This window comes from Artemia franciscana, chromosome 17, assembly GCF_032884065.1.
Source record: "Artemia franciscana chromosome 17, ASM3288406v1, whole genome shotgun sequence".
Lineage (NCBI taxonomy): Eukaryota > Metazoa > Arthropoda > Branchiopoda > Anostraca > Artemiidae > Artemia > Artemia franciscana.
This window is the reverse complement of record NC_088879.1, coordinates 40,711,672-40,727,766: the sequence shown is the minus strand read 5'-3', so window position 1 is coordinate 40,727,766 and position 16,095 is coordinate 40,711,672. Positions and strand designations below refer to the sequence as shown.

The window sequence follows — 16,095 nt, the reverse complement described above, 5'->3', positions numbered from 1 at the left end:
GTTAACCGAAGAAAAACTGACTCAAACCAAAAAGTGATCCATTTTGTTTTTCGTTATTAAACTAATAGATAGTCATCTAGTAGTTAAAGCACAAGAAATTAACCTCTATATCAAGATTTTACGATTTATTTTCGTGTTTTTCCATCTTTCTAAAATACTTTGCCTGTTTTTTTACTTTTGGGTAATCAACCCGTCATTTTCACAACTGATCAGTGCTCTCTTCTGCTTGAGTATCCTTTTGTTTCTTTTCCTCAATATTTTTCATTTTTTTTTTCTTTTTTTTATTCCTCTTTTTTTCTTTGTTTATATTCTTTCTTTATTATTTTAATATAAAAGAAAAGGTAGCTTAAACAATTACCTGCATTACAAACAACTAAGTATTCGACAGAAAACAATCAAAGGAGGAATTAAAAAAAATCCAAATTACTTCCCGGTTGATCCGACGGACCCCATCCTCTACCCTTAAAAAAGGCGCCCTAAAAATTAATTATTATTGTTGTATTAACATAGTAATAAATAGTAGTCTCATACTTCACTATTACTACAGTAATTTTCAACACTAAAAATACAAAAAAAAAAAATAGTTATATCATACACTATATACTATTTATGTTGAGACAATTTAAAATTTTCCATCAAATTTGAATTGTTCCTACAAACACAAAAAAGAGTACTAGATTTTGAGAAATTTGACCAACTGTTTTTTTGAAGCAGGTTCTTAAAAATGACCTTCAAATACTAGATCCCAAATAGCAAAAATCAGGAGCGGCAATGGGAGGGGGGCAAATCACCCACTTCCCTAGATTCAAAAAACTGGTATTTTCTAAGAAAACATACAAAAAACTTGAAATTGCCACCTTCCGTAGATCCATATACAACATATTAACCCCCTCTACATTTTCAGGAATGGGTGCTACTGAATGAAATTGCATCGCGGGCCCTGGGACAATTTATATTTCCCGTGGGCAGAATGTACCGGTTTGGCTGCTGACAGGCCATCAAACATAAACATATTGTTAAACGACATAAACATATGTTGAACGACATAAACATATGTTGAACGACAGAAAAATGGATGTGAAAATAAAAGGCAAACAAGGATTTACAACTAACCTTTCTCCTCTTCTTCGGCACTTTCTTCCTCCTCTTCTTCAGCTTCTGAGTCCAGGAAAGAATCTGCCTCGTCTACCTCGTCTGGTATTAAATAGCCTACAAAAGAATAGGACTCTAAAACACAACTATCTGGACTCAAGGAAAAAACAAGTTTTCAAGGGATAGGCAGGCAAGGTTTTCCAAGCTTATATAAGGCTAGGTTCACGACTTAAAAAGGCCTTATTTATTCAATACGGTCGTGTTTTACGGAATCATTCAAACTATGGATTTTTTTAGATTAATGCTCGTTTTGAGTTTCACGCTGGCTTAACATAAATAAAATGAAAGTAATTGAACTGGATTTTTTACTTTTGACTAGATGTCTCTGGGTGCACCCCATTGGCACGGAGTTCCCCGTCATTCCTCATCACAGCTCCTGGCTGTACAAAGCGAGGAGGCACTGCCTGTTTTTTTGAACCACTGGATTTGGTTCCTTTAATCGCAAAGCGATCAACATTTTCTAACAGGAATTTTTCCACCCATAAGGAGACAGTCTTGGTAACTGTTCCCTTTTCCGTTAAACTTAGTAATCAGAGAAAAGCTTCCCATCAGCGAAAAAACCAGTTTGACGACAAAACTTGTACAAAATCTTGTATCTGAAATGAAGCAACAGAAAATGCTACAATTGTTACGCCCTTTATCTTCTTCGATATTTTCTTAGCAATAAGGGAAAATTTACTGTAGAGGTTTTATATAGAAGCTTCTATTTTATATAAAGGTTGGTATACTCTACCAATTTCAGTAAATAGGCTTCTTGATGGCTTCGTCCAATGCATCGTCTGGGGCGTCAATTAATGAAAATGCAGGGGGAGGGAGAGTGGATTTTTAGAATTTTTCAACTTTTTAATGAAATACAAAACGAGATATTTATCAAAATCTAAGTAGGGGGGACATTTTTGTTGGGTTTTTATTTTTGTTAAATGATGATACAAAAAAGCCATTTTCCAAAATCTAGGATGGGACAATAGCTCCTCCCCCTTCCAACTGCGATCCCTTGAATCTTCCTCTTTAAGCATCCATTTAAAACATGAATAATAAAAATGTAATGCCAGTGATGAAAATAGTGCATTTAACTCTTAACAACTGTTTTTCTTCTTCTCTATAGGTTCTTCCGTGCTGATTTCTCAACCACAAGTTTCTTAAAACTTAATATCATTCCCAAAAGATTTGATCTATTATCTTTGATAACCTGGATACACTTACACTCTTCTTATTTATCTAAATTGTAAGAGCAGAAGCAATAATAATAATAATAGCCCCTAAAGTTTCAGCCTCAATTGTTCTTGATATATTGCTGAGTTGTCTTATTGGTAACCATAAACACAATATCTTTTGAATTAATTTAAAGCGACATTTAGTTTCAAAGCATAGTGGGCCAATTGCATAATTGTGGGGGGTTGGCAGGCCCAATACCCCTAACGATACAGTTGCTGGACCATTTTACTATGCTGAACAAAGTGGTTGTCTCAAAATTTTGAATGGATGCGTTTGGTAAATGAATGGGCTTGAGAGTAAGGCTACTTGCTCTCCAACCTCTTTTTACTCTTAAAAAGGTACTTAGCCTATTAATTTGAATCGAATTAGCTGCTTTACAAGTTTCAATTATGTGTCTTGTAATTATAAAAAGGTGCTACCTTTGATGTTTCTTATATGTCTTTTGAAAAGCTGTATGCATACAATTTTTTCTTTTAGTTGAAACTCAAAGTATAGCAGTTTCTCAACCACGAGTTTTTTAAAACACCAAACACCAAGAATCATTTGATAAACAACTTACTAAACAATCTCCTCAGCAAATAAAAAGCAAAAAATTGTAACAGACCACTGTTCTGACCACCATAATCAGGGAAGCTACCCCTATCTCAAGGGAAATTTGATCTAATTACGTGGTACTACATACAAATTTAAATACTAAAAATTCAAATAACAAACACTAGTCTTATAGACTATTTCTCATGTTTCAATTTACTCCAAAAGATAATTCCCCCTAAATTTCATTGCCTCCAATCAGCTTGAAATTTCTGGGGCTTTCTCCTGGGAGGAAGCCCTTCACTAGGAAAACGATAAAGAATTTTAGAAAGGAGTCCATTGCTAGGAATATACTAAGAGAAATTGAATCTCAAACCTATTATTGCAAGATGTCAAGTAATTTGGATCAATATTGGATCGATATTGTACTACAGTGATTCCGAGACGTTAGTCTAGCACCCAATAACCCAGACAAAAACACTGTCAGAGATTCAATCAAGCCTATGGACTAACACCCCCCCCCCCCTGGCTAAAAAATTCAAGACCAAATAAAAAAATTTGGCTAAAAATTTCAAAAATTCAAAATAAAAAAATTCAAAATTTTTGAAAAAATTCAAAGAAAATGGCTAAAAAAAACAGCAAACGTTCAAAAGACCAAACAGAAGAGTGTATGTCGACCTTTAGGAAAGAAAAAGTCATATATGAGCTCTTAGTTTCATTGACATTCAGTTTAACCTTTCCTAATTCAGCTTTTAGATCATTTAAGATTCTCGTCAAGTCAGACTGTTCGGTAGTCGGAGGGCTTAGTCGCAGTGATAAGACAATTAAATCATCGGCAAATTTGGAACAATCACAAATAGTTGCTAAAATACGGTTAAAAACCATCAGAAAAGAAAGTGGGTCTAATTTAGTCCCTTGTGGCGAACCATAAAAAATATCCAAAAATCCAGGGGGCTTATGATCAGGGAGTTGGACACACTCAAATATCTTAAAAGGAAAACTAGCAAGCATACGTACAACACATGGACCGGCACCCATAACCTTAGCTTCTTTCACTACTACATTAAGGTCAAGACTATCAAAAGTCTTAACTATATCAGCAAATAATACATTAATAGATCCCCCATTCTTTTAATGTTTAAGGAAAAACATTAACCTCATAATTCAACCAAATAAAGAACAGTACTATGCCCGGGTCAAATCTTATATTATCTTTCTTGTCCTCAAATAAACACTCAAAAATAAAACTTACGAATACTTTTGAAAGAGCCGATGTTTTTGAAATCGACCTCATATCAGTAATATCTTTAGCGGCCTTACACTTGGAGATTGGGGTAACATGTGCCTGTTTCAAAATACTATGGAAAACACCTTCAATAAAACATTGGTAAAAATTGCCGTTAAAGGAATAGATAAAAGATTAGCACACACAATAATCCATTTCCTCGGTATCTATATAGAATAACTAGATTTACGAGAATCAAGTGCTTTCAACTTTTTAGCAACTGAACTAATCTCTAGGATAGGGATGTTTGAAACTGAATCATTAGGTGGTAAGATTGTTAGTCGGGGATGAATTTTACAAATAGATGCCAAAAATCATCAACTTCAATATTGCAGGGGTTTACCATTATCGCCTCTCACTTCAACCTTTTTTCACTCTTGCTTACGTGAACATCTTATTTTTATACACAATTGTACTTCTTAATCTTTTGAAATCTTCCTTGGGTCCATTAAATGCAATTCATTCCTCAATTTATCAGACCCGAAATATCTTGAGTAATCTGTGGTTTCTGTTAGATTTCACTTTTTTTTTTTTTGTGGGAAAGCTTCACAATATTTTTCAAACGATTCACCGTCAGACAATGAGATATATCATGCCAGTCACGTCAAATTCGTCACCATCAGACAATGAGAGGATATCATGCCAGTCACATCGAATTCGTTACCATCAGACAACGATAGGATATCATGCCAGTCGCACCGAATTCGTCATCATCAGACAATGAGATGATATCATGCCAGTCACGTTAAATTCGCTTGCCGGCACACTGAGTAGGTTCCAAGTTCGAAAACTTGGAAAGCAGGGTTTGAGTTGTGGGTGAATCTTTGATTCCGTCAAAATTTCACAACCGTTGGTTGTTTGGACCGGACAGAATGGGGGAATATTGGCTAATGTTGGTTCTTGACAGTTTCTCCAGTGTTTCAAGAGGAGGGACTGGTATGATGGGGGAGAGATGTGTATAGGCTGATTTAAGACAGATGGCATAAGATTCAAGCTCATAAGCGAAACTAGATATAGCTGTCTTTGACAGCCTTGTATCAACAGAGGTACATTTCTTCGCTCCCCAGTTTTTGGACTTGGCAATTCAGTCTTGGAACGCAGCTTTTTCCTTGTGCGGAAAGTGAGATGCAAGTTATGACAATAGTTCATGAAACAAAAGCCATGAGCAAATTTTTAGACAGAGATTTGTGTGGCAGAACACTCGTCATGTTTTTATGTTATTTCAAGTTTTTAAGATTGTGTTTCCAGTGCTTCAAAAAACAACCGTAACAACCTTGTTAACAACCGTACTTCAAAAGAGGTTAACTTAGGTTCAAAAGAGATTAAAGACGTAAACAACCGAACTGTAGAGTTTCTTTTGTAATTATCGGCTACGTAACTATGAAACAATCCCAAATCCAAATAAGAATAGTTTCAGGGTATGATAAAAGCAACTTTGCAAAACAGGATAAGAAGAACAAGATTATTTAGAAGACGTCTAGCGGTGTGTTGCCAATTTTGGCAGCAAATTCTGATTCAGCTGGAAATTTTACAAAAGATAGACAACTATTCCATTTTTTTCCATTTTGGACATGTTGTTCCCACAAAGTTTCATCCTGATCTCTCCACTCTGAGCGTTTTCCAAGATTTCCGGTTTCCCCCTCCAGCTCCCCCCACTGTCACCTGATCCAGTCGGGATTTAAAATAAGAGCTGAGTTACGAGGACCTTCTAAATATCAAATTTCATTAAGATCCAATCACCCATTGGTAAATTAAAAATACCTCATTTTTTCCAATTTTTCCGAATTAAATCTTTTCCGAGCTTTGAAGTTTCTAAGATTGTTTTTCCAGTACTTCAAAAAGAGGTCATAGGTAAACAACCGAACTGTAGAGTAACCTTTGTAACTATTGGCTAACTATGAAACAATCCCAAATCCGAATAAGAATAGTTTCAGGATAAGAAAAGAATAATAAGATAGTATAGGATAAGAAGAACTAGATTATTTATAAGATGTCTAGCGGTATGGTGGCCAATTCTGGCTGCAAATTTAGATTCAGCAGGAAATTTTGCAAAAGATAAACAACCAATCCATTTTTTTCCATTTTGGACATAGGATAATTTCAATGAGAGAGCATTAGGAAGAAGGATAGTTTCAATCCAGAGTACCAAATTGCTGAGTCAAGTCAGATCACAGTAGTAGAAAATACTCACAATTGGAGAGGCTCTTCTGCTAATACGTGGAAGTACCTCACTAATTGTGAATTCGTCTGTCCATAGCCTTTTTTCCAGAATGAGATAAAAACTCGAGGTTTTATTGGTTATTGTTATTTTTATTCGGTGCATTCTATTTGTTACTTTTCTAGGCTTACTGTTAACCTGTTTTGTAACTAATTACTTCTAAGTCGGGTGGGGATAAATAAATGAACTATAACGTCACACAAGGATATACGCAAGCAAGGCGAAGGGGGTTTGAAATTCTCCTAAGTACTAAATTTGTCTGATCCCTGGGAATTTTTTTATTTAACTTTTTTTAATCAAAAAATTGCGTTTATTTCCATTGAGCCCCTCCTCCCTTCCAAAGAAAAGAAAAAAAATCTGTGCATGCACCTGAGGTTACATTCAACAGAGCCATGCATGACAGAATATTTCCTAAAAAGAAAAAGTTTTGAACAGATTCAGATACCAATAGGTTAAGCAAAAAGAGGAAACAAATCTTCAGACTTTACTAATGTTCCAAACACTACTCTTAAAGATAGCTGGATTATAAGAAAATGCTTACCTGTCAAATGGATAGTTCCATTTCCTTTTGAATGAAAATTGATTTTTGTCCCTTGTTCAAAATTGAGATCTAGGTGGACATTCTCACCCTTCTTTAGATTTGCTATTGCATAGTTTTGATCTTCTACTTCAACAAAAAGTGTAAGGACTTCATCTAAAATTGAAAAATAATAATCAAAATTCCAAGGGTGTTGCGCGTAAGGAACAACATTTCTGTTTTCGAGACACACTATTCCCACATAGGTTGAGGAGATTGAGGAGATGTATTAGCAATGCTTCAGGACTGGTTGATGGTATCAAGTTGAAAATTTCATCGTGTGTCAAAGGGGATATTGAAAACAAAACAAAGGTGTTGCGTACATACTGCTGCTATTGCTACTACTGCTACAAGGTTTATTGTTAAATAAAGAACCCAGAGCTCAAAAAGGCTGTTGCGCATAAGGATCAACATTTGTGTTTTGTTCTGAAGCATGTACAAGAAAGGAAGACTACTGCAATGTGTTCTACACTTCAAAACGTGAATATTCTATTTTGGAAAATTGCAGATATACCAGGTCAACAATCAACAACAGTTGGTGCAGTATAGTGTATGAACAGGGCTTAAACTAAGATGGATATCCTTTCAGTATTATTAATCCCAGACCTCTGTGACCATGATTAGGTCTATCGCAAAAATAAAATTGTGACGTACCTTATAGCTGTATATTTGTGGTTATAAGAATGGATTTTTGGGTAGAGGCAATGGAAGAATCAAACATTTCAAATTCTCTGACTGGTTGGCTGGAAAATACACCCAGAGTCATTAGACAGATTTATACTAAAAGCGTTATTTATTATTATTAAATATTCACATATATATATATATATATATATATATATATATATATATATATATATATATATATATATATATATATATATATATATATATCTCCAGACCCAGAAAAGTTCCTGCTACGTTTTCTTATTGCTCTGCATTTTCATCATTTTTTTTGCGTTTATTTAATCAGCTTGCTTATTCTAATACTGCAAAAATCCTTTTGCAGCTATTTATTTTCCACGCTTAAGTTAATAACACAATGATACAAAGAGAGAATTTAAAGACAAATTCAGACTGAAGGGAATCATTCCTGATGTAAGGATTCCTCTTGTCTATGGAAGTTAGGCTAAGTTTGTTTATGCCATCATAGCCAGTTGTTTATGATGGTAGAAAAACAATTTTTTTGGGATGCTTCCAAATTTTGAGCTTAGTTCTTTGTTGTGTGTCTGTTCCAGTCCACTGTAGGCTTTTTTTTATTTTGTCAAAAACAACCTGATCACAGCAAATTATACATATGACAATGGGAAAAGGTTTCTAATGACTTGAGTTTAATAATTAAAAATATATGTCTTTGTGATGAAATCTTATGTAGACTTCATTCTCTAACGGTTGGTGGCGTAAAGGGCAGCAACGGTTGATCTCCGCGTCTGTGGATCCTGAGCCAGAGACCATAGAGCGTTGAGCGGTGGCCACAGCTTAGGCCACAACTCTTGCCTCAATTTCAACAGTGACCAAGCATGATATATTGTCTACCACTATCCAGAGGCCCAGAAAAGTCCAACATCACATGTTATTCAGTCTGCCTTATCTGATCCGAATCATGTGACCCCAGTTTCACCACCTTTTTATCAGACATAGTCAGTTACTAGTGGATGCCTGATGAGGAGCTTGAACATAATGTCAGGTATTCTATCAACCCAACTATTAGCAAGTATTGTTTGCAAGAATTTTTTCTCAAATACAAGCAATCTTCTTCTCTACAAGTTTAGACAGATGCCCGTATGATAATATAGAGGTTATGTTGCTGTTGAATTCTACTCCAATATCCCCCAAAAATTTAATTAACTTTTAATCAATTAATTTTCAGTTGAGAATGACTCTTATTAATTCATTTACTCAACTCATACATATAAGGCAGTATTGTTACTCAATAGTTCCAACCCAACAGATAGACAGGCTCATAATTGTTGGGTGCAACAAGAATAAGAATTAGCTCTTCAACAAAACTAAAAGGAAATGATTTAAATAAAAATATAGAAAAAACATAAAATTAGAAAAGGCCAGACTAGAGAAGAAAATAATGCTGGACAAGAAATGCATGGAAAGTAATTCTGAAATGGATTTAAAAAAAAAAAGAAAAGAGAAACAAGGCTGAAGTGACGAGAGGTCTGGTTAAAGCTTTTATTTAATACTTAGTTTAGGACATGTCCTATTTTGTAAAATGTATCTGTATAGTACCTTCTTAGGCTGACTAAAACAGGGCTGCAATCCCCTCTCTTCAAATCTCATTCCTATAAGTGTCTCTTATTGACATAATTTTCAATCAAATGAAATTATAGTCAACAGAAATGTTATCACTCAAGTAAAAGCCTCAAGAAAAAAGTACATATTTCCTTTATAAGCAGGGGCAAAAACAGCTTCAGGCTAAATCTGGATTGGACAGACTAAAAGGCAACAGGTAATAGTGGAGACATTCAGAAATTATAAAAAATTATTCAATAAAACAATGGATAGAATTAAACAATAAGATGTATTGTTTAATTTAGAAATCATATGGTCGATTTTCTTGATTTTGAGCAAAAGATATATTTATCACAAGAATAAAACAAAAAATTTCCCAACAGGTCTAAGATTTTCTCGATTTTCTCATTTTTAGTGCATAATTTGAGCTCATGAGCGCTTAATGAGTTATTGAAACTGACAACTTTAAAAAAATGTATCTGAAAGCCTATGTTGTTCTTTTCCTTTTTTTTGTAGTAACACAGATATTGATGTATATACAGTGCAAGCAATGGGTGACATAAGATGAGAGGGGGAAATAAATTACAGGTTTTGCCTTTGATTGGAAAATAAGAGAACATAAGGGTTCTTTAGTTGCATAGTGGTTTGGTTGCATAATGCTTTTCTAAAGTCTAGAGAAATAATACATACCTCCTTTAAAAGCAGGATCTACAACTGCTCCAGACACATGAAAACTTGATTGTACAGTCTGGCTATACTTCTTTTTTGGCTCAATAACAAGTCCTATAATAGAGAACAAAAAGAGACAATTCTGATAAGTGTGATTTTGATTATTTTCATTCATTATTGTATTTATTTTCATTTAATTTATTTCAGAATTTTCATTTATTAAATTATTTTCAATTTATTACTTATTCATTTTTAACTATTTTTTAATTTATCACCTAAATTATTTAATTACCATTAATCATTGTTATTTAAATATTTTGGCTCTTTTGGCTCAATTTTTTGGAAAGTTTTTGGCTCAATAACAGTTCCTAAAATAGATAACAAAAAGAGACAAGTAATAAGAGTAAGTAACAATAAGAATAAGTGATTAGTAAGATAAGTAAGAATAAGTAAGTAAGTAAAAAATTAATAAGAGTAATGAAAGCAAGAGTAAGCCAAGTTTGATTCTGAAATATATTCTAAGCATCATCTAGCAGAAAAAGCTAAAAACTAACTTTGTGCTTTCTTGAGTGTCTGAAATCAAAACTCCTTTCCTTTTGCCTTAACAACTTTAATTCATCTCAGAATCTCAAGGCCTTTTTTATTTGTTTATTCCATCTTTTTATTTTAATTTTTGAGCCAAATTAATACTTTCAGATTTACTTTTTTCTAAAAGCTTTACTTTCAGATTTACTTTTTTCTAAAAGCTTTAAGAGTCCGCCTACAGGAATCTACTATATAATCATAATAACAATATACATAGTACCCACTAAAACCTAAGAAAAGTAGTGCTTCTATTTCGCTTCCCTCTAGGGTTGGGAATAATTGGAGTAGTTTATTAGAGGAAATTAGAGGCATTACTCGCCAAAATGAATGGGAGGGGGGGAACTTTACCAATTGGTTGGTCATATTTACTGATTTTACATCATGTATTTCCATCAGACTATTTACCCTAATAAAAAAAAAGGCTGAGTCAGTAAAATAACAGTGTTTCATGCCACTATTTTACCAACTAACAATGTTTACCAACTGGCTAAAACAAGAGAGGAGCATTCCCCCTCCCCCCCCCCCATATATGAAACACCTGGAGGAAACTGCTTGTTCAGTTGAGATTGCGGCTTTTAAGATATGCCTTTGTACTTAGTTGGGTTTTTTGTAGTTAATCTAGTCATTTGTAGTGTGTTTCAGAAAATTCAATTATTCTCCAATGTGATATAGCTCCTTTGACTATTAGTTATGAAAATTTATCAGCAGTGTTGCAAAATTATATCATCATGTAATCGCATGCAATAAACCATAAGGGTTAGTGCACAGCAATCTAACAAACAAAACAGAAATACAGCCCAAAACGTTGAGAAGAAAAGAAATCAAAGGAATCCAACTGGCTAAAAGCCATTGAAAGATATTTCAAAAGCCTCCCCATTATATATATGCACTCCATAAGAAAATAAAGTTAGTATAAACTTCATCCAATTAAACTAATGGTTATGCAGTACTGCATACATGCAGTCCATAAATCCATAACATTTATGCAGTCCATAAGAAAATGAAGTTAGTATATAGTGTATTTAGGAAAACTAATGGTTAAGCAGTACTACATATACGCAGTTCATAAGTCTATAACATATATTGAGTCCATAAGAAAATAAAGTTAGTACATAGTTTATCTAGTAAAACTAATGGTTTTGCAGTACTACATATATGCAGTCCAGAAGCCTGTAGCATAAATGCAGTCCATAATAAAATAAAGTTAGTATATAGTTTATCCAGCAAAACTATATGGTTATGCACTCATACAAAATGAAAGGTATCGACCTGACAAAATCTACCTGTGAAAAGGACCTAGGTGTAATTCTGAGCTTGGACCTCAAACCAGAAAAGCATATCAGCCTGGTTGTGCGTAAAGCGTCGAATACTCTCTGGCTACTCAGTCAAGCCCTACGATACCTTGACAATCACTCAAAGATCTCAGCATACACAAGCTACGTCAGGCCACAGCTTGAATACGCCACTGTCATCTGGTCGCCATATCTCAAAAAGGATATTGACAGAATAGAACGGGTCCAGAAACACTTTGTAAAAGGACTTCAAGGATTCAGAAACCTTCCGTATGACGAAGCTCTAAGAAGGCTCACTCTCCATAAACTTGAAACGTCTACCTAATGGTAAGAATGCAAATACCATAGACAGACCCAACCCAATCCTTTTTTCTATAAATGATTACAAAATAAAAATTGATATATTGAAGGCCTCAAGAGAGAGGAGGGGGAGTATCTCATTCTTTGCTGATGCATCCAATGAAGACCGCCAGAGAAGGAAAGAACTAATTGAAGAGATAAAGAGGCGTGCAGCAGCCGGTGAAAAAAACCTTGTCATCCGTGATGGCGCCATCGTGTCAAAAAACGTGATCCCCCGGGGGGAGGGAGTCCTTCCCCCCCCTCGCTCGATGGTTCACTAGACTTACCCATATCCCTTGTAAATAGTGTAAATAATGCATCAAGCCTAGCCAGAAAGACTTCTATAAGTTCAACCTTTGTTTCCGCGGCTTCGGTTTTGAGCTCTGTCTCTCCATCAAGTGCTGCATCTGATTCGTCTGAGACCAACTACGTCACTGCTAGTTCGGGCGACGAAAATCCATATCAGAGTTCAAAAGCCAGAACTAGCAACAGCCCAGTCGGCCAAAGAAAACGGACGCAACTAAGAATATTATATACAAACATTGATTCTTTAGTGCCAAAACTCTCAGAACTAAAAGTGTTACTTTATGAAAAGGATGTAGATGTTTTCTGTGTTTGTGAGGCGTGTCCTAAGAACTCTTTGACCAAATTGGAAGACGCACATATTCAAATCCCTGGATACTTACTCCTGAGCAACCTAGATAGTAACCTGTGTCGAAGAGGAGTGGCTATCTACACTAGGCTTGGAATTAAGGTAGATAAAATTGATTTTTCTATTTCTCAACCTACTAATACTTGGGTGGAACATGTATTAGTTAGACTTCTAATTGGATTTGAAATTGTGAATATTGGTGTGCTTTACCGTAGCCCATCAGCTCCAAACCAACTAGTATCTCACCAAGCAGTTTCTAACGTAATACAGATCTTATGTAATCTAAATTCATCACTTGTGCTTTATGGTGATTTTAATATGCCAGAAGTTCGTTGGTCTGAAGGTATTGGGTACTCACCCCCTAATAACCCCTCCTACACAACCATCCAAACCCTTGCTGACAACTTCCTAACTCAGATAATAATGCAACCCACTAGATTTAGACATTCACAACAACCATCATTACTTGACCTCCTTATTACAAATGACCCTGAGAGGATTACTTCCACTTGTTACCTCCCAGCTATTGGTGCAAGTGACCACATATGTATAATGAATGACATTAATATTAACCATAGTCGTGATGGTAAACTTAAGAGAACTTTTACCAATTATGCTTTAATCCGTGAAGAACTAGCTAATATAAATTGGGATGAGGGATTATCAGATGAGACAGACATTGAATCTAGTTGGAATCGTTTTAAGTCTACTTTACTAGGTGCATGTAGGAAGCATACAAAGGTTTATTGGTCAGATAAACCAAAGACTCTTCCATACCTTCCCAGGAATATTAAGAAAATTATCAAAAAGAAAAATAGAGCATGGAATAAATACCTAAAATGCAAGTGTGACAACCATCACAACAAATTCGCCATGCTCCGAAACAAGCTGAGAAACATGACAAGAAAAGTTATCCAAGACCATGAAGAATCTATCGCAAATGAGTCAAAGAAAAACCCAAAAAAGTTCTGGCGCTATGTTACAGCTAACAACCCTTCCCGTCGACGCACCAACAGGCTAAAAAAATCAGATGGCTCCAGTACTACTGACCCGAAAGAAATCGCTGATTGCATGAATGCCAGCTTTTGCACAAACTTCACCTCTAAGCCACCTGACATTACACTCCCAACCATACCTCCTGTAACAGTACACAACCCAATGTCCCCTGTAATCATTACTCAAGAAGATGTATTTAAAATACTAAGAAGTTTAAACTCCAACAAAGCTGCTGGACCTGATAATCTCCACCCTCGGCTTTTGATAGAATCTGCTGCTCACATTTCCCTCCCCCTTTCCAGAATATTCAACATGTCCCTGGCCAAAAAGTCAGTACCAAATGATTGGAGAACAGCAAATATTATACCAATTTTTAAGAAAGGCGACAAGGATAACCCAGGAAATTATCGACCAATAAGCCTAACCTCAGCCATTTGCAAGATTATGGAAGGTGTCATTAACCATGCTCTTATAAATTATTTAGAAGAAAATACACTTATTAGCGATAGACAACATGGATTTCGCAGGGGCAGGTCAATCGACACCAACTTTATTCAATCATATGATCATGCAACTAAAATTTTGGATATGGGTAAACCGGTAGACATTATCTTACTTGACCAAGCCAAAGCCTTTGACAAAGTTGAACACTCATACCTGTTGCTGAAGCTTAGAGCTTATCAGGTGCATGAGGATGTGATTGATTGGATTGGAGCATTCCTAACTGGCAGATCTCAACGTGTCATGATCTACACTGATAATGGCGATCCAGTTTTCTCCTCCACTTCCCCGGTTATAAGCGGCGTCCCACAGGGAACCATCCTTGGGCCAACATTGTTCAGCATATATATTAACGACTGTACAACTTATCTATGCAACCTTTTAACATTATATGCTGACGACTGTAAGCTCATTGGACCTGCTGAAACTGAAGAAGAAAGAGCCTGCATTCAGCTGGACCTTGACAGGCTATCCTCTTGGTCATCAACTTGGGCCCTACAATTCAATGCAACAAAATGCAAGGTACTGCACTTAGGGCACAATAACCCCCACCATCCCTACCATATAGGGTGTGATCAGTTGGAAGCAGTTGCCGAGGAAAGAGACTTAGGCGTCATTGTGGACAAAGATTTAAAATTCCACAGCCACACTCAGGCTCAGGTTGCAAAAGCTAATCGAGCTCTCGGACTCATTAAGCGTTCTTTTGTAACCAGAAAGTCATGTGTGGTTATAAAACTTTATAAATCCCTTGTCCGTCCCCACCTTGAGTTTGGCTTGACTTTGGCCTTTCCCCAAAATAAAATGGACACAAGAGCCCTTGAAAGTGTCCAAAGGAGAGCAACCAAACTGGTCCGTGGCTTAAATAATGTCCCTTACCAGGATCGCCTAGGATCTTTGAGACTTCCAACCCTCACCTATCGAAGATATAGAGGAGATGTGATCATGGCACGCAAAACTTTCAAATCCGGTCACCTGAACCAGATCTTCACCCCCTCTTTGGCTAACAATTCAAGAGGTCACAGTCTTAAGCTTCACCTGCCTGGATGTCGGAGAAGGGAGCGACGTGGTTTCTTTTCCATTCGGGTGGTCCCCCTCTGGAATAGCCTATCCGAGTCTACCATCCAAGCTGAGACACCCCACTCCTTCAAGGCTGGAGTCGACAGGGACTGGGAGAGGGCCGAGTGGAGGCTGGACTGGGAAGCTAAGCCAACATAATTACATCACTCACCACCAGCGAGAACTACAGGAGGATCTACCACCTTATCTCGCTGGCAAATGCGATTTAAGGTAATTTAAGGTAATAACATTTTTCTTTAAAATATGTCAGTTGTATAGAAATTTTGTATTGAGAGGCGTGAGGAATAAAGTTATTTATTTATTTATGCAATACTAGCTAAAGAACCTGTCCTGCTACAGGCACAAAAAAAGATAAAGAACATAGTATATACTCTTTTGTTTTATATGGGTAAGAGGTCAATGGCTGAAACTTGTAAAGCAGTTTATATAACCAGAGTCTCCACTCAATTCTTTTCCTCAAGAACTGTCAATGATTAGAAAAGAAACCTCTTGGATGATACAGTTACAGCATACTTTGCTGAAAACAACACTGAAAACTATTTAGGAAAAATCCTTAGATTGCTCTAAGCTGCAATTTAAGGTAATAAGTACTGTTAGAAACAGTGTAAGACTTGGGTCAAACCAAGGAAAGACTTGTTTTAATTATTATTTCTTTAGCTGATTTTCATTTAGTAATTGAAAAACGAGATGTGCTTGTATAGTTTTGTCTATGACATCCATTTAGGCTACATTTCATATGCAAGTTTTTTTAGGTTAATCTTA

The 16,095-nt window shown here is 35.8% G+C and overlaps 1 protein-coding gene across 2 annotated transcripts in view; it reads right to left on the bottom strand.

The window, feature by feature from the left end:
- LOC136038238 (46 kDa FK506-binding nuclear protein-like) overlaps positions 1–16,095 on the bottom strand; it is a 52,535-nt gene that overhangs the window by 25,790 nt on the left and 10,650 nt on the right. For both annotated transcript variants that reach the window (XM_065721344.1, XM_065721345.1), the window contains exons 2-4: positions 9,913–10,005; positions 6,943–7,095; positions 1,114–1,209 (exon numbers count right to left, since the gene is read on the bottom strand). In XM_065721344.1, the coding sequence (XP_065577416.1) occupies positions 1,114–1,209; positions 6,943–7,095; positions 9,913–10,005 (342 nt within the window). The remainder of the gene's footprint in view (positions 1–1,113; positions 1,210–6,942; positions 7,096–9,912; positions 10,006–16,095) is intronic.